The sequence below is a fragment of the Euleptes europaea genome, chromosome 18, assembly GCF_029931775.1.
Source record: "Euleptes europaea isolate rEulEur1 chromosome 18, rEulEur1.hap1, whole genome shotgun sequence".
Taxonomy (NCBI): Eukaryota; Metazoa; Chordata; class Lepidosauria; order Squamata; family Sphaerodactylidae; genus Euleptes; species Euleptes europaea.
Window position 1 is genome coordinate 30,321,226 of NC_079329.1, and position 18,698 is coordinate 30,339,923.

Here is an 18,698-nt window from a genome sequence, read left to right on the forward strand (position 1 = left end):
ATCTCCTCGGCATCGAAGCTCCGCTTCTGAAAGCTGCATCCATCCTCCTCGTGGGAAACGAGCATTCTCAGCATGCACACAAATTGCCCTCCTGTTGCCCAAAAGTGCCTTGGCTTGGTCACTCCCTTAATGGCACTTTCTCACTAGCTTTGTCTTGCTCATCGAAGTAGATGCACTGCTGTGTAATGCTTTTGATAATAAAGTTTCTTCTCAGGCTTTTTTGCAGATAAATATGTGTGTCGGACCTTTCTGTTATTTGTTCCACTGACCAGAATTGTTTTGCAATGTGGGCCGCTTGTTTTGTCAAGCACCCAATCCTTATTAAATTTGCAGGGGATGATACTCAATTGGGAGGGGTAGCAAATACAGTAGAAGACAGAGCCAGGATACAGGATGATCTTGACAGGCTGGAAAATTGGGCTAAAACCAATAAAATGCATTTCAACAGAGATAAATGTAAAGTTCTGCATTTAGGTAGGAAAAATCAAATGCATAATTAGAGGATGGGGGAGACTTGTCTTAGCAGTACTGTGTGCGAAAAGGATCTTGGGGTCTTAGTAGACCAAACACTGAACATGAGTCAGCAGTGTGATGCGGTAGCTAAGAAGGCAAATGCAATCTTGGCCTGCATTAACAGAAGTATAGTGTCCAGATCACGTGAAGTACTGGTATCACTTTACTCTGCTCTGGTTAGACCTCACCTAGAGTATTGTGTTCAGTTTTGGGCACCACAATTTAAGAAAGATGTAGACAAGCTGAAACGTATCCAGAGGAGGGCAACAAAGATGGTGAGGGGTCTGGAGACCAAGTCCTATTAGGAAAGGTTGAAGGAGCTGGGTATGTTTAGCCTGAAGAGGAGAAGACTGAGAGGGGATGTGATAACCATGTTCAAGTACTTGAAGGGCTGTCATATAGAGGATGGTGCCAAGTTGTTTTCTGTTGCCGCAGAAGGTCGGACCAGAACCAATGGGTTAAAAATAAATCAAAAGAGTTTCCATGTAGACATTAGGAAGAATTTTCTAACAGAGCGGTTCCTCAGTGGAACAGGCTTCCTCGGGAGGTAATAAGCGCTCCTTTCCTGGAGGTTTTTAAGCAGAGGCATTCTATGACTTTAGACAGTTCATGAGAGGGAGAGCATTTTGGCCATCTTCTGGCCATGGAGTAGGGGTTGCTGGGTGTGTGGGGGGGAAGTAGTTGTGAAATTCCTGCATTGTGCAGGGGGTTGGACTAGATGACCCTGGTGGTCCCTTCCAACTCTATGATTCTATGATTCTATTCTATGATTCAATCCAAGCAAGTGAGCGGTTCAGTGGATCAATGTACTGGGGTCACCAGCAGAACTTTCCTTATGCACTGGCATCTTAGAAACCGGGACATAATAGTTCCTTGTCATCTCATGGAACAATCCCATTTCTTTAGAGGCGGGGCTGTGGCTCAGTGGTAGAGCATCTGCTTGGCATGCAGAATGTCCCAGGTTCAATCCCTGGCATCTCCAGTTAAAGGGACTAGGTGATGTGAAAGTCACCTGTCTGAGACCCTGGAGAGCCGCTGCTGGTCTGAGACAATTCTGACTTTGATGGACCAGGGGTCTGATTCAGTATAAGGCAGCTTCATGTGTTTACGTGTTCATGTGCTTAGGGCTCCTCTTCCAGCTGATAGCCTTACACCACACACCAAATATCATGTTACCAACATTCTCCCAAAACGTCATGACCAGTCTGCTGCTATCTTTAGAGTATGTCTTCATGGGTATAAATCCAGATGTGCATTGACTTTGAACTGATGCTAAACTGGGCCATAAAATGTACGCTGTGAGGAAAAGCAGCCAGTTCAAGCCCCAAAGCCACACAAACACAAACACACCAAGAACTGTTTTAACCTTATGGAAGCAAGCCAATAAAAAGGGGCAAGAAGATGGACATCCCTTGACAAGGGAAGAGGTTCTTTCCTGTATAACTCATCTACTGAATTTTGGATGGTGCAGAAATATGCTGAGGTGCCTCTAAGGAGGGACAGGTATCATCAAAGAAAACAGAAACACAACCTTAAGAACCCTAACAAGAGGGACCTGGCAACCCTAACCATAAACCTAAGCCAGAACCAACTCAAACTGGCCGCCTCACTCAGTTTGGGCCAGTCACTCTCAGTTCAAGCTACCTCATAGGCTTGTTGTGTAGATAAAATGGAGGAGGGGAGAATTATGCTGTAAGCCTCTTTGGGGAGGAAAGCCGGTTGTCCTCAACTAGGGCCAGGGCTTTTTCTGCCGTGGCCCCGGCCCGTTCCAGCGAGACCAGGCCCCTGCGGGATCTTAAAGAGTTCCTCAGGGTCTGCAAAATTGAGATATTCCGCCACGTCGATAGTTGAGGACAGCGACGGCTTCCTTCAGTGCTGGCCTCCCTACTCCCCCCTTTTGTTTTATCCATTGATTGTCATCAACTGACATGGGGGGCCTGTTTGTCAGGCCCCCCAGTGGTCACTACGCTTAGGGTTCCCAACCTCCAGGTACTAGCTGGAGCTCTCCTGCTATTACAACTGATCTCCAGCAAATAGAGATCAGTTCACCTGGAGAAAATAGCTGCTTTGGCAATTGGACTCTCTGGCATTGAAGTCCCCTCCCCAAACCCTGCCCTCCACAGGTTTCGCCCCAAAACCCTCCCGCCGGTGGCGAAGAGGGACCTGGCAACTCTAGCTACGCTCTGAGGATGAGCGCCATCTGTTTAAATTGCAACCCTAATTGACGGATTGTAGGGATTGCTTTAACCACTTTTAGACTATGGTCTAAAATAACCACTTTTATGGTTATTATATCGGGCTGTATTGACTGTTTTGCTGTTAGCTGCCCTGAAACCAGCCTCGGCTGGGGATTAAGGATGGGATAAAAATCTAAATAATCTAAATAAATCTAAAAATCTAAATAAACAAATAAATATGCTAGAACGAACCCCCTCTGTACCAGAATGTTCATTATTAGGCTCTGTTTTCATGGGAGGTGATAAACTTATGTCTGGACTTTACTACGTAAAAATGCCACTGGAGGTTACATTGATTGAATATTCCCCTATGGAAATAAGAAGGAAGATCGCAGAAAGAACATTAACTAGTCACAGACAAGCACATCTTCTTGATATCTATTTTTCTTTAAGATGGGATTGTTTTTGTATGCAAGTACATGGATTCGATCAGTTGAGCCCCAACCTGCTTTATGTACAACCCAAACACAGGCTCACCGTCTATTTAGCAGAACTATTTAGCAGAAAGGTTATTTCAACAAAATCTGTATCTAAGGGGAATCACAACAGACATACAAAAGGGTTAAGTGGCAGACTATTTGCTTTGAAGATTTAGGTCTCCATTAATCTGTGATTCTTCGCTAATTTATTTGCTTTTGGTTCTCAGGACTTGTTAGTGTTTTCCAGCAGAAACAACTTAAGAAATGAATGTGCACATATGCAATTCAAGGGTGAAGCTTATAAAGATTTAAGAGGCTTCTTCAATCTAAATAAGAGACGCACATAAAACACTTCTATAAAAGCAGCATTTTGCTACGCTCAGTCCCTTCTCTCTTTGCTTTTGTCAGTCGACAGTGCCAGAGTCCCAAAAATAATTTAAACAGTGTTTTTAAATAGTCCCCGTTTTGTAAATAAAACACCAAACCTCCAGTAATTCCTTTTCTGATTAGTTGGCACAGGCCGAAAGTGACTTTATTGCAAAAAGCACTGAGAATGCCAGAACTGCAATATAGGGGGGATGTCATATGATCTTCCCTCACACATCTGTCTTGCATTGTCCACAATGAAGGACATAGGTCTTACGAAATGCGTTGCCTATTTCCCAGCCTGGCCATGGCAACCCCAGCTGGTGCGTGCCTCTGCCTCTCCAGAGCGAGCGGCAAGCCTAGAGCCACCTGGAAAAGAGTGCCCCGTCATCCCGCGAACCGGCAGTCAAGGAGCAGACGCCAGGTCAACCCCTCAAGTGAACCAGAGGGAATCCATTTTCCTGTGTGCCCCCGTTCCAGTGGAAGCCATCTCGCAGGGAACTGTCAGCACGCAGCCACCATCAACACCCCCCTCCCCTTGCTTCATCAGCATGATTAGCGAGCCATCGAGAGACGTTGAGACAACGAAACCACCATTCCTCCTGCTATGCAAAGCGACGCTTCCCAGAGACAGCGATGCGTCTCTTTGTGTATGAGCAGTAATCCCATCTGCAAGCAACTCCTGATCCTCCCAGAATTGCGCAAATCAATGGAAACAGCATAGTTGACTCAATTGCCCATTTCCCCACCCCAGCAGCCGATCATTAATCCCTTTGTCACCTTTTGTTTTAGCTTGGGAACCACGGGGGTAATCCAATCACCCCACCCCCAGAAAACAGTATATATGGGGTCCCCACCATCCATACGGTACGTTAGGTCTTCCCTTGGCTTCCTTGCCACCACTCTGTGATTTGGGTTTTGCGCAGCCTGGTCACACACCCCTCCCGCCTCGTTGGTCGAGTCTCCGGGAACCCCTCTTCCTTGCCCCGCTCTCCCAGTATTTTAGCCTACGGAACCCAGGACAACTCCACTTCAGGACAGGTGCAGTATAACCCGTCATCAGGGCCTGCCACATTGGTGACTGTCTCTCCACTCCTCTCTTTTGTTCCTAGACTTTGTATGTTGGCGTGTACATGATATTTGCGTGCGTGTGCACATATTTTATTAATAAGTAAACTCTTGAAACTAAAATCCATTTGCCTTCGCCTCATTTATTGGGTCTCGGATTGGACTCCCATAAACACTGGTTAAGATCCCTAGGTTATGCCCTTGCCTGTTATTGAACGCTAATTTCCCCATAATATTCATAACCGAGCATTTTGGCTAACATAGGGTTGCCAACCTCCAGGTGGTGGCTAGAGATCTGCTATCACAACTGATCTCCAGCCGATAGAGATCAGTTCACCTGGAGAAAATGGCCACTTTGGCAATTAGACTCTATGGCAATAAAGACTCTACGGCAATGATGTGATTATAACTACCGCTGCATCCAGATACTTTATGTGTAGTCTTGCGCTAGTGTTCAAGATTGCACGTGCAGTTAAGCAAAGCACCACACAGAAGTATAAATACTGACTCCCCAAACCCCCTTCCCAAAGAAACGTATGGGACCGTGCAGACCTTATTCTTCTCCAATTCCTTCTGATCTGTTAATGTCCAAGTTGCAAAGAGGAAAAAAAAACCTCATGACAAGTCTTTTGCCTCAAAGGAAGCATAAATTGCTCCTTTCCCCCCTTTGGAGAAGACTCACCAAATTGACATTTGCAAGCTCCCATACTAGGATCATTGTTGGTCCCTTTCAAACTCTGTTATTCTATCTACATTGTCCTTCCTGCACAATACTAGTCCACCCCTAGAATGACTTAAAATGGATGCAAAGCTGCCCATTTTTCCTTTATAATGAAATATTGGGGGTGGGGGTGGAAGAAATGTTCTGGCCGTGATCATAAGTATATTTAACATACATGCCAGGAAACTCAGTAGGACTTGCTTCTTTACAAACATACTTAAAGCTGTCAGTGTAACCTAGACACATCTAGACAAAAAGCAATCTAGGCGCACACAGAGGTGTGCAACTGTTCATTCCAGTATCTCCCACGCCCCATTAACAAAACCTGTTGCTTTATTATGAAGTTAGTCCCTTTGATGGTACTATAAAATGAATGTTATTGGTGGCAAAGAAGCACTAATGCTGAGTCTGGACTTATCTAAGCTTTTCTTATTTTTATGAGGAAGTAGCCCTCTTATGGGTAATTAAACAACAGCCTGAGAGCTGCACACAGGAAAGCCGGCATAAACTTTCCCAAGAGAAACAGCCCATGTAATTTGCCAACACCCCGACAGTGGTGTATAAAAATGCTGTAGCGGGGAACGACAGGTTCACTCCACAATTATTTGGCCTTCGCCAGCTGTTTTGCAAGCCTGCTGAAGTAAAGTGTCGTTGTATCATCCGGCACTATGGCTTCCAAGTACTATGCTCATACCATCTCTTCTGGTTCCGTCATGGGGTTGTGTGGCCCCCATGGGGGCCATGCTCGGATTTCTCCTGTCCACTCTGGTGGCTCATGCAGAGCCCCAGGCCACTCCTTTGGCAGCAGAAGTGCGTCCTCTTCTTCCCTTAAGCTGGGATCTGGGAGCTGCATGCCCAGCGGTTGCCAACCAAGCAGCGCTTTTGGGCCAGGGTTTGTTGGAAGCTATGGCTGGCATGACGAAGGGATACTCAGTTGCAATGAAAAAGAGCTGATGCAGTGTCTGAATGACCGCCTGGCAAGCTACCTGGAGAGAGTGCGCTGCTTGGAGCAGGAAAATGCCAATCTGGAATGCAAGATCCGGGAGTGGTACGAATGCCAGGTCCCCTATGTATGCATCGACTTCCAGTCTTACTACAAGATAATTGAGGAGCACCAGCACCAGGTAATGTTTTTTTTTTTCTTCTGTTATAATTTACTTATAAAGCACCATTAAGTCGTATTTTAAAACATCAACAACAAACGTAGATGCTTGATTTAACTGTATGAAATGTCATAATGGGGAATGGACGGAGAGAAGGAGAAGGAAAGGTAACAAACAGTGAATGTGAGCAAGCACTTCCTTATAGCTCCAGTTAGGGCAGGGCTAATTAAAGGCTTCACAGATATATGGAGGTTTATCTCTCCTGACAGTATTTACTGACTAAGCAGTGGGCTAACCTTTTGATTTGCTGGACCATTTCAACTCTTCATCTGTCCTCATCAGCCTCCTTTGTATCTTCTCCCATACCCACCTTCATGTGCTTTTCCCATGCTACTTTCTAAGCACAGCACAAACTGGCCATTGCTATCCATCAAGCCAACCATCCTCCTTCTCTTAAAACACTCCTTCGGTTGCTACTTTCTCACTGAAGAAAGCTGCACAGGTGAGGGGGCTCATTTAACAAGGAACCTCCGAGTAACACCCTAATCAGAATTACACTCTTCGAAGTCCACTGAAGTCAATAGGTTTAGCAGGGTGTAACTCTGCTCAGGGTTGCACAGCAAATCTTGGACAATGCACTGTGCCATGAACTTACTGGGTAACATTGGGCAAGGTACTCAGCATTTTTTGCTGATGCCAGGAAGCATCCCTTCATTCAAGGGATGTTTTACAGTATATGTATTTTCATTCTTAGCTATTTTAGGAATCTGCTTGGGTCTTTTGGAAAGGACATCTAAAATTGCTGTCTAACTTTGTAATATGTTTTCCCCACCACGCTAAAGTCCATTTCACAGCTCTGTGGTTTCTTATCCAGATCCTGTGTGCCAAGACAGACAATGCCAGGCTGGTCTTGGAAATTGACAATGCTCGTCTGGCAGCGGATGACTTCAGGACTAAGTAAGGCCATCTTACTCAGAGTGATAACTTGCTGGTGATGGTACCTTCATCTAAAAACAGCCTCTTGTTGATTTACCATCTTCTCTCCAAAAGGTATGAGACAGAGCTTGCCCTCCGTCAAAGTGTTGAGGCCGATATCAATGGGCTGCGCAGGATTCTGGATGAACTGACGTTGTGCAGGTCTGACCTGGAAGCTCAGCTAGAATCCCTCAAGGAGGAACTTATTTGCCTCAAGAAGAACCATGAGGAGGTGAGAACAAAGTTCAAAATGTTGTCGCTGTTGTATATTTAAACAGATGCACATGCTCCAAATGGAGGAGTATCTTGAATTTCTTCATGCGAACTGTGTTTGCCTTTTACTCCGGAAGTGTAAACAGGCGCAAAAATCACCTACGCATCTGTTTTTCACATTTTCCTGTGAAGTGTAAGGCTGACTTCTCCTCTTTCTCATCATTTCACATAGCTCAGACTTAGGCTTTTGCTTGAAAATGTTACACCTTTGGGCCCTCATTCAAATCAAGCCTATGTGGATTCATAGTAATCTATCATAAGTGTTGGGGATAAAATTTCAAATCTAATGGAAACCAAGCCATATCCACAAAGCAATCTACATTATGCCGTACGGGCTCTCTTCCTGCAGGAAGCGAATGGTCTGCGTTCAAAACTTGGAGCCAGAGTTAATGTGGAGGTGGATGCTGCCCCTTCATGTGACCTCAACAAGGTCCTGGATGAGATCAGGAGCCAATATGAATGTCTGGCTGAAAAAAACCGCAAAGATGTTGAGACTTGGTTCACTTCCAAGGTGGGTATCTTGAGATGGGTATCTTCAGGAGGGCACAAAGGATCAATGGTTTCCTCTGAAAATGGGGGTGCTTGGCCATATTGCTTCTGGGTTTTTTTCTTTCTGCAAATCAGATGGAAGAACTGAACCAACAAGTGGTCTCCAGTGGCGAAGAGCTGCAGTCTTGCCAGTCAGAGATCATAGAGCTGAGGCACACTGTTCAGACCCTTGAGATTGATCTGGATGCCCAACAGAACATGGTATGTGACAACAGCATCATTCTTCATGGGTAGGGTTGCCAGCTCAGGGGTTGGGAAATACCTGGAGATGCAGGGGTGGAGTCTGAGGAGGGTGGGGTTTAGAGAAGGGAGGGACTTCAATGCCATAGAGTCTGATTGCCAAAGTGGCCATTTTCTCCAGGGGGACTGATCTCTGTTGCCTGGAGATCAGTTGTAATAGCAGGAGATCTCCAGCCACCACCTGGAGGTTGGCAACCCTATTCGTGGGGGAGGTCTTATTAGGGTTGCCAGGTCCCTCTTCCCCACCGCTGGGAGGTTTTGGGGGCAGAGTCTGAGGAGGGCGGGGTTTGGGGAGGGGAGGGACTTCAATGCCATAGAGTCCAATTGCCAAAGTGGCCATTTTTTCCAGGTGAACTGATCTCTATCAGCTGGAGATCAGTTGTAACAGCAGGAGAGCTCCAGCTAATACCTGGTGGTTGGCAACCCTAGGTCATATGATCTTGCCTCCTAATGCACTAACCCCCCCCCCAATGCACTTCTAGGCCCACATTTCAGGCTTTGTCTACTTAAATTGCTTTGTATAATTCAGTGTTAATTTTAATGCCCAAATGAGACCCGAACTCTTGGAAAACTGGTGTTTTTGCTGCTACATTACATTGCCTAAAATTCTTGTAAACAACCCTCCTCCAAACACCTAGCCATTAATTTTACTATCTCTTATGTCCGTTTCAGAAAGCGGCTCTAGAAGGCACCTTGCAGGAAACTGAAGCCCGCTACGGCACCCAGTTAGCACAGCTCCAGTGTGTGATCAGCAACGTGGAAGGCCAGTTAGGTGAGCTTCGATGTGAAATGGAACGTCAAAGCCATGACTACAAGATTCTTCTGGATGTCAAGACCCGCCTGGAATCAGAGATTGCTACATACCGACGTCTGCTGGAGGGAGAAGATTGCAAGTATGTATAACCCCAAACGAGCACTGGAAGAAATCTTAGCTAAGTATAAAAGCCCTAGTTGTCAGTGAGACGGTCAACGTGTGTCTGGACTACGTCACTCCAGGCTACAAGTGGGGGCTCACAAGGTCTAAAGCTCCGTCAACTCAACAAAAAATAATCAATCGATAAACAAAACTAGATATCAGGAAGAAGAAGTCCAGCCTAGGGTTCTTCCTGACATCTGTATGTAAGATGCATGTGTATGTTTTTACGTAAGCCATTCTGCGCTCGGCCTTTGGCTGGGGAGGGCGGGGTATAAATAAAATAAATATTTAATAATCAAGAGAGGCTACAAGTGCTTAAATAGGAGGTTGAATTCAAACAAAAAGCACAAGAACAAGAAGCCAAACTAAGGCACATTAATGCCCAAATTGGAAAATGCTAACAAAGTGTATTGAAACAACCATAGGGTAAACAACCACAGTTGACAAAAAATAGGTGCAAGACCAACAGGTCAAATATCACAATGTACAATAAATGCAAAGCGTTTAGTAATTCAAAAGCAACAGAATAATAAAAATGCAATGGGCTTCCGGTAAAATTCCCATTTCATAACAATTTTTTCAAGCTTCCAAGTCTTCTGTATGCTTGAGAGTTCATTTATGTGGCAAAGGAGTGTGCCTTCCTTGTAATCACAGACGGCTAGCTGTGATTTTGACACTGGATGGTGGGCACAAGCGCAAAATGGCTGCCACAAAAGTCAGAGCCAGATAAAAAAATCTCAGGAGCTTATCTTCAGGCATACAGTGATAATCCTTGTGCTGTGGTGGTAGCTACTGCTGAAACAACTTTTTAAAAATCTGCTCAATCAATCAGATGCCCCACTGGGCAAAACTCCCCCCTGGCCCCACCCACTTTCTAAAAACCCTTGGCAGGTGCCAGGAAAGCTGTCTGCAGACACTATGGCACCCATGGGCACCATGCAGGGGGACCGAGGTCTAGATAGGTACAGCGCAGATACAGGTTTAACAGAAAGACCTAGGACTAGAGTTGCTACTGAATTTCACCTAAGTGAAATTTCAAAGAAAAGTTGAAATTTCCTGCTCACAAAAGAAAAGTTTTAGTGAGATTAGTGAAACATTCTGCGGGGGGGGGGGGGATATCCCTGAGCATCTGCGGGACCGCAGAAAACATTAATGCAGTACATATCTGCCTCTCATCCCAAGATGCCCCATTGAAGAGAGTCTCTCCATGGTCTAGCGATAGAAGTTACCAAAAGTGAAACCTTGAGATGAATTCGAGGGTTCCTGCTTGACAGAAACATCTAAGGTATTTTATGCATGGCTGTTTGACTCACCGTCAACCCTCCGACAACTTCAGGTCTTTGACTTGTTTTGATTTTGTATTCTGTTTCCGACTGACAGAGGTCTCCTTGCTCTCCCCCTATGTTTAGCCACGTTTTGGCCGCATTTTCAAATTCAAAATAAAACAGGTCCCTAAAATCGCGGGCAAAACGCGGGGAAACGCAGGGGAAGTGTGAGGTGATCTCTGATGGTGGGAAACAGCATGCGTAATCAAAACAAAGACCCGAAGTCTTTGGAGGGGTGACCTTGAGGGAAATAGCCATGCCTAAGAGTTCTGAGCAAAGCAAGAAGGGTTTTTCTAATATTAGCAAAATATATTGAGGGTATTCTTATTTGGTTTCACCTAAATGCAGTGTGAAGAAGGCAAGGCACATTTAGACTATAAATTCTAGTAAGTAGGTCTTCTGAGAAACTGTCACTATTTTTAAAAAAATGAATACCCAGGAGAATCCATTTGTGTTAGACACTGATGCAAGCTTGATTTTGCAAGATCTCTTTCCTGAATATAATGGTGTGTGTGTGGGGGGGGGGGAATGAAGGCCATGGCCAAAAACACATGGTCCCTTAACCCACTTTATTCCCCGTTTCAGCCAGGATCAAATTTACCCGGGCTGAAGGGGGGGGGGAAACTGTACGCATTACCTTGGAAAGCAGGGACGAAACTGTGCCAATCGATCCATGTAAACAGAAAATGCGGGAGACATGAAGTTCCTGTTTAGTTTGGCACACACCCCAGGCCCCTGATGATTGGTCATTTCCAATATACCAATGAGGGCCTTCCCTGCCCCGGGAAACGACCAATCACCGAGGGCGGGGATGTTGCAAGCTAAACAGGAACTGTGCATGTCTCCCGCATTTTCTGTTTACATGGATGGATTTTCACACAGTTTCGTCCCTGCTTTTCAAGGTAATGCGTACAGTTTTCCCCCAGCCAGGGTAAATTTGATCCTGGCTGAAACGGGGAATAAAGTGGGTTAAGGGACCATGCGTTTTTGGCCTATGTTTACTGGGCTAATCTACATTGAGCATACAACACTGTGTTTCTTCCTTAATCCAATATTCACCCCAAATTACTTTGTAACTTTAGGTATCCCAGGGCTCCATGTGTACCAGAATGCCTCCCTCCAGTCTCCCAAATCACTAAAAAAATCCGCACCATCACAGAGGAGATTAAGGATGGAAAGGTCATATCCTCTAGAGAACAAGTCCAGCATGTAACCCTCTAAAAATCTGCGCAGCAAAATATCAAAACGAAAAAACCCGTCCAGCATGACAGAAAGAAGTCAGCATTCAACCATAATACTAAGGGGATCTCACAGCGAATAGTCGGGTGGCTTTGACCAGTTTCAGTTCTTCAGCACCTTCAACTTTTAAATTGTCTCATAATAAAAGACCTGTGTCTTCACTGTGGGATGCAAGGAAGCTCTTTGGTCAGCATTCTCAATAAAACTTCTTTTGTTTTCCTCCTATTGCATGGAGAAAAATTGGCTTGTGCTGCAGTTCATTGGTGCCGGCTTTCATCAATTGTTGTTTATAACCCACTGCTAGATATTAGATTGGTTGACTTTATCTGACAAGCACGTGTTTTCCAATTATACCACTACCCCACCCTAATAACTTCCCTTTTCATGGATGGTCATTCTGGTTGTTTATGCATGGAAGTTTTACCTGAGGTTCGTTGCTCGCTGGATCCACACCTTCCTGTTGGGAATGTATGCACCAGCAGTCTCCAAGTTCAAATCAAGTCCCACTCCTTTAAATGCTGCTTTGTAATTGGCTAACTTTGTAGTGCTTACTGCGAGAGAAAAGCCCTCCCCCTCCCTAACCCAATTGTGGCATAAAAAAGCATTTTAAGAACAAAAAACAAAAAATGGAGCAATGTGGGGTGGGGGGGAGAAATCCAAGCCACATTTTAAAAAAGTTTTTCTTCTGCCCAGAAAGAGCTCTGAGGAAGCAAGAAGCATTTGAATCCCTGCCTCTTTACACCCTGCTTTGTAATTGGCTGTGAGAGAAACCAAGCTTGTGTGTCCCGCCCTTTGTCTTATGCATGGGGATTTCACCCGAGCTGAGCTCAGGGGAGATGGAAGAATTGGGTTAACAGAGGAAGGGAAGTCCCGGGATTTGTGAGGGCTGGCAGCGAGGTCATCTCTAATGGATGGAAAACTCATGCAGAACTCCAAGGAACAACCGAGACAGACCGGGGGCGAACATGAATGAAAGTACCCATGCATAAACGACCTTTGTTTCCCCTCTTATTCAAACATTGGTCCACTCAGCATCTTCTCCACTGTTGCTGTTTAACAGAGGATCTCAGACCTTAGCTGTGTTCAGGTATGATTTTGGTGCTCCCACCTCATGCAACAGGACACCAGGCTAACCATAATTATCCCAATATGTATATCTGCCATTTTGTGTGAATAAAGCAATGAGCATATCTTCCAGCTTTGGTAAGCATACCCTCAAAAACCTGGATTTGCAACCACATGTGTCCATTCTGTAAAATAAAGGAGTTGCCCCGTTCACACAAAATGGCAACTGAATAGTGTGATCTCCCCTTATGCATAGTTGGATCACCAAAATTGTAACAAATGAACAGAGCTCTTTTAACAATAATCCTACATGCTTTGATCCTCCTCGAGAATAAAAGCCTGCTCATTCTCCTAACAGGCAAGTGTCCCACACAAAAAACATATAACAGGTGGAATGACAAGGATATAGGAATTTTCTACTTCAGGAAAAACAAAAATAAAGATTCAATGCAATTTTTTGGATTGATTCCCTTCTTCTGATTATCCCTGAAAAACTGGTGCCAAAGCAAAATCAACCCCAGCATCCATGCTCTGAGCAAACAATTGATTGCCAACCCAAAATTCACCTTTATGCACCTCCAGATCCAACCAGCTTTTCTGCTCGTGGAAAAGGTAAGTAGAATCCCCTTTGACCACCCAAAAAGGATGTGCTGGGGATCTGCATGGACAAAAGCCATGTGAGGCAAGGGCTACAGTAAAGAGGGGAGTTGGGTGAGACTGAGTGGGAAAGCTGGTTGGATCCACCATGTTCACCCTGCCCTGCAAACCACTAGGAACTGGCTCAGAAAAAGCCAGCCACGCCATTTGCCATTTGCATATAACTATTGCCATTGAGCTGGCTCCTAACTGGCAAACTGCCCTTACCCCTCTAGTAAGGATACAACTAGGAGTCCCGTGGCCCAGAGTGGTAAGCTGCAGTCCTGCAGTCCAAGCTCTGCTCACGACCTGAGTTCGATCCCAACGGAAGTCGGTTTCAGGTAGCCGGCTCGAGGTTGACTCAGCCTTCCATCCTTCCGAGGTCGGTAAAATGAAGACCCAGCTTGCTAGGGGTAAAGGGAAGATGCCTGGGGTGACGTCACTCCATGGGTCAGGAATGACCAGGTGCTTGCACAGGGGACCTTTACCTTTAAGGATACAACTGCACGTTATCATAACCCTGCACTTTGATTAACACAGATTTAAAATAGTGTGCACCAGTGTGGAGGCCCTGACTTGGATGGCCCAGGCTAGCCTGATCTTGTCAGATCTCAGAAGCTAAGCAGGGTCAGCCCTGGTTAGTTTTTGGATGGGAGACCACCAAGGAATACCTCTGCTATGCAGAGGAAGTCAATGGCAAACCACCTCTGTTAGTCTCTTGCCTTGAAAACCCCATAAGGTTGTGACTTGACAGCACTTTACACACACAGCCTTATGGGCTCTTTAAGGCTAGGTAGACAAAAGGCACACATGTGGCAACCACAGCACTAGCACTGCGCCATCTTGGGACAGTCGTGACAGGTGTGCCCAGCTCTATTCCCATGGAGAATCCTGAGCTGGAACAACGACACAGGTAGGGCTGTGAAGCGGCACAGTATGGTTGAGTATCTCTGTTGTCCCTGCAACATCTTGTGCGGGGAGAATTATGGGGTTTCACTGGCAATTCCCTCTACCAAGTGAGCTGTGGTAGAAGCTTATACTGTCCATGTTTCTTTCCCTTTCTGAAAAGAGTAGCTGTTTTTAGAAGGGGGTTTAACCAAACCACCACCACCTGCAGAGATTCTCTAAATATGACAGATCCAGAGCTCCTACTGGGCGTACCCTGGTCCTTCACACAGTTGAAGGCGCTGTGTTGCCTTCGTGGCTTCTTTTATTCTGTTCTGTGGGTGGGGAGGGGTATGGGGATATCACGGAGCTGTGGTGGCACTGCTACATGCTGACTGGCTCCTTCAATTATAAGCCTCTTACACTGAGAGCGATGCTAGAGAAGCTGACTCATTGAGAGCTTGAAAGATATATAAATAAAATATAGTAGAAAATAATGGTATATTGCATTTAGGCTTTACGGGGATCAAGGGACTGATGAAGCCACTGGCGCAAACGGATCTTAATAGTTTATCCGGAACATTCGTCTCCCTTGATCTGCCTTCACGACTGCCAGTTACCTATTGAAGAAGCATATTTTCTTCATCATCTTGGTGGTTATTCCCTGCAGAAGACATTTCATTTTGGAGTTCATTGTGGACTTGTTGGACTATACCTGTTTCTACCTCTTTGAGAGGTTGGGTTAGTGGGTTTGCGCTTGTATGTTTTGGTGTTATAACTGTGATACGCTTGATCTTTACTTTGCTATTATAAAACTAGTTTTTGCTAATATTGATTGGTAAGTTTCCATCCATTATATGGCTAACATGGGAGCAGTCTAGCCATGTTTTCCATAATTGGTGGGTACTGGCATTGTCACTACGGACTCCAATGCTATTGCTATGTTCTCGGTTTATTGGAGCTTGGTATTTTTAAAAAGACCTGTCTTTGCTGACAAGGAAAAGAATAAAAAACTAGCAACACCAGTGCTGTGTTGTTGTAAGCTGCATGCCAGAAAGGCCAACCTTAGGACTCTAACTTATGTGCATTAACCAGCAAAACCCATATGCCATGGCTAGAGAACACTGGGGAGAAATCCGTCCCTGTTTACCCTGCACTTAAAAAATCTTGATGGACTTTTAAAAGAATCTGCTTACTCATTTGAAAAAGAACAAACTGACTTCCAAGATATTTATTCCTGTGCCCTAGAGCAAGGAGTTCAGTCAACCTTCAAACTCTGCAGGCATAAGGGAAACTTACTTAGTTTCCTTCAAATCTCTTCAAACATCTTGGGAATCAGACCAGGCAACCTTGTGGGACAGTGAAAAGCTACATACATCCAGAAGAACGGAACAAAGGGATTTGGGCTTGAACAGAATGGAGAAGAAAACAATTCCAGAAGTTCTGTATGGGGATGATGTGTGAGGCCCACAGGCCATTCCAAAAACAAAACAAAAATGCCTGGATATGACTTTAGTTCCCCTCTATAAGGTTTTAGCACTTGTGTGTGCAAGGGAAAAAAATGCCCTGTGCATTTCTGCTCGGTTTGACTACCAGAATGCACACAATTCTGCTCTCGGATGCATTCAAGGCGAACCAGCAATACAGCAAAACATGATTGTTTTCAGGCTTTGGATCTTATTTCAGGGCTATTCTGCAAGCTTGACTTGCTCCTGATTTTCTTGGCACGATCCACAAGCATTAGAATCGGTTTGGGCATGGTTCTTCCACATGTCTGCCCTCCCTCTGCATTTTCACAGTTGTGGAGTCAGTTTATTTTCTTCTACGCATGTCTCCAATAATCAGGATTTTCAGGGGAGGCTGCTGTCATCCTTGATGGTGTCATAGGTAGCGTCACAGCATCCCCTTTTTAAAAATGGCACTAAAATATTGATACATCACTAGAGCATTGTAACCATAGACTTAGCAAGTTCTCTGAATTCCCAGCTTTCTTTTCTTTTTTAAAGTAAGACTCTAACCTCTTCCCTAGCAGAGATATAAGGGAAAAGGCACATATCGATATATTGATATTTTAGTGCCATTTAAAAAAAAACATGGAGGGAGGTGTTTTATTTGACACCCCCCCCCCCCCGCCCATGGTACCTTTCATATTAAAAAGATGGTTGGATATGCAATTTGAGAATCTGCATTTCTCAGTCCTGAATCACTGGCATTAATTGAAGAAGAAGAGTTGGTTTTTATACCCTGCTTTTCTCTACCATAAAAATCTAAAAGATCCTTACAATCTCCTTTCCTTCCCCTCCCCACAACGGACACCTTGTGAGGAAGGTTGGGGCTGAGGGAGTTCAGAGAGAACTGTGACTGGCCCAAGGTCACCCAGCAGGCTTCATGTGGCGGAGTGGGGAATCCAACCCGCTTCTCCAGATTAGAGTCCACCGCTCTTAACCACTACACCACACTGGAAGACAAAGCTCTTGGTGAAGACCTCAGAACTGTGAGCTTCAGCTATGAACATTAGTATCCACGAGTTTCCAAGCAATAATGCAATCCCAGGTTGTCACACACAAAACTCTGCCCAGCAACTTCCTAGCCTATAATTTTTTATATGAAACCAAAGAGGAGGCTGTAAAAGCAGCATCCCCTTTCTCAACAAATGAGGTATGGGCAGGCCTGTGTGAATCAGACTGTGAGATGTAATATGTCCCAACTGAACTGGAAGAAGGAGTTTGGGGACATGCCCATAATGGTAGCTAAAGAGTGCCAAGCCTTTATGAAGAAGGCATCAGTACAGAGGATTGTGTTGATGGGGAGTCCCCAGTCAAATGGGCCAAGTGAGAACACATATGTGGAAGGCTGGAGCCAAGGGTGTAGGAAAGATAGGGGATGAGGAAAGCCTGAGCAAAATGGATGGAACAGAAGAAGAAACTTCACAGAGCTGGGACAGGGAACTGCTGCAACACAGAGAAGTAGACCCCACAATTACGAAGTTACTGGTTGTTTGTTTATGAACCAGCAGATGACCAGGAAGTACTTATAGTGAAGACAGAGGCAGTGGGGACCTATCTGGGATTGGAGCCAAAGTACATGGAGAAGACAACCTACTCAAAATACCATCAACAAACTGCAGTGCTCTCTGCAGCAGATGCTGGAGGGGACACCAGGAGGTTTCCCAGTTTGAGGGGAATTGCTCCGAAGTGACAAGAAGCCACAGATGCGGGAATTCAGTCCATCTGCCGCTTCCAGTCCCCTGCAGTCTCCCAGTGCTACCGCGAACAATGTATGTTTTTAAAAAACTGCTCTATAGTACCCTGGTTTCTGTCTGTGTCTTGCTGCCCCATCCCCACCAATGACTGCACTGCCTCAAACACAGTCAGATCTCTCACAACCTCAACAACCTACACTAGAACTACAGTTAGAGTTAACGAATCAGGGCCACAGTACTGAAGGAGGAAGGGACTATAAGTTGCATATTAGAGCCAGGGTGGTGTAGTGGTTAGGAGTGGTGGTTTGGAGCGGTGAACTCTGATCTGGAGAACCAGTTTGATTCCCCACTCCTCCACATGAGCGGCAGACACTAATCTGGTGAAACGGCTTGGTTTCCCCACTCCTCCACATGAAGCCAGCTGGGTGACATTGGGCTAGTCACACTCTCTCAGCCCTACCTACCTCACAGGGTGCCTGTTGTGGGGAGGGAAAGGGAAGGTGATTGTAAGCCGGTTTGATTCTTTCTTAAGTAGTAGAGTTGGCATATAAAAACCTACTCTTCTACTACTACTACTAATAATACCCCTGAGCAAAATGTACGGCTATCCAAGTGGTAAAAGCTTTGGGGATGGTTTACAATGGAAACTGGCACACAGATATAGGGTTAAACCCCCCTCCAGCATCATAACCCTGATGAAATTTATACTTCATATGCACATACCATCCTCTGAGCTTGTTTCGGGGGAGAGCCAGGAAGAGCCAGGACTGCAGATCCCAGAAGGATTCAGGGACAAGGCTACCTGCTGCCAGAGGTTCTGACAGAGCCACAATTCAACCTGGTCTTACCTGACCAATATAACTCAGGACGAAATTTCCTTCACATCCTCAAATATGGCAATCCCTTGTGCTAGGGTTGCCAACCTCCAGGTACTAGCTGAAGATCTCCTGCAATTACAACTGATCT

General features: G+C 45.3%; 1 protein-coding gene across 3 annotated transcripts; it reads left to right on the forward strand.

Annotated features, from left to right (window-relative positions):
* The first annotated feature begins 5,992 nt into the window (after window positions 1-5,992).
* LOC130490969 (keratin, type I cuticular Ha6-like) lies at window positions 5,993-11,926 on the forward strand. 3 transcript variants are annotated; one of them, XM_056864790.1, is made up of 8 exons: window positions 5,993-6,448; window positions 7,302-7,384; window positions 7,478-7,634; window positions 8,025-8,186; window positions 8,300-8,425; window positions 9,137-9,353; window positions 10,125-10,142; window positions 11,814-11,926. In XM_056864790.1, the coding sequence occupies exons 1-8, from the start codon at window positions 5,993-5,995 to the stop codon at window positions 11,924-11,926; spliced, it is 1,332 nt and encodes a 443-aa protein (XP_056720768.1). The 3 variants fall into 3 exon arrangements, with proteins under 3 accessions (XP_056720768.1, XP_056720769.1, XP_056720766.1); XM_056864791.1 differs by lacking the exon at window positions 10,125-10,142 and adding an exon at window positions 10,427-10,453 and having other exon boundaries at window positions 11,829-11,926; XM_056864788.1 differs by lacking the exon at window positions 10,125-10,142 and having other exon boundaries at window positions 9,137-9,357; window positions 11,788-11,926.
* The last annotated feature ends 6,772 nt before the right edge of the window (window positions 11,927-18,698 follow it).

What these genes read in the sequence shown, in the direction of transcription:
- LOC130490969 (XM_056864788.1), top strand. Translation starts at nt 5,993, where the DNA reads ATGGCTTCCAAGTACTATGCTCATACCATCTCTTCTGGTTCCGTCATG. An exon ending in GCGGATGACTTCAGGACTAA is followed by an intron (nt 7,385 to 7,477) that starts GTAAGGCCATCT and finishes TCTCTCCAAAAG; the next exon opens with GTATGAGACAGAGCTTGCCC. An exon ending in CTGGAGGGAGAAGATTGCAA is followed by an intron (nt 9,358 to 11,787) that starts GTATGTATAACC and finishes TTGTAACTTTAG; the next exon opens with GTATCCCAGGGCTCCATGTG.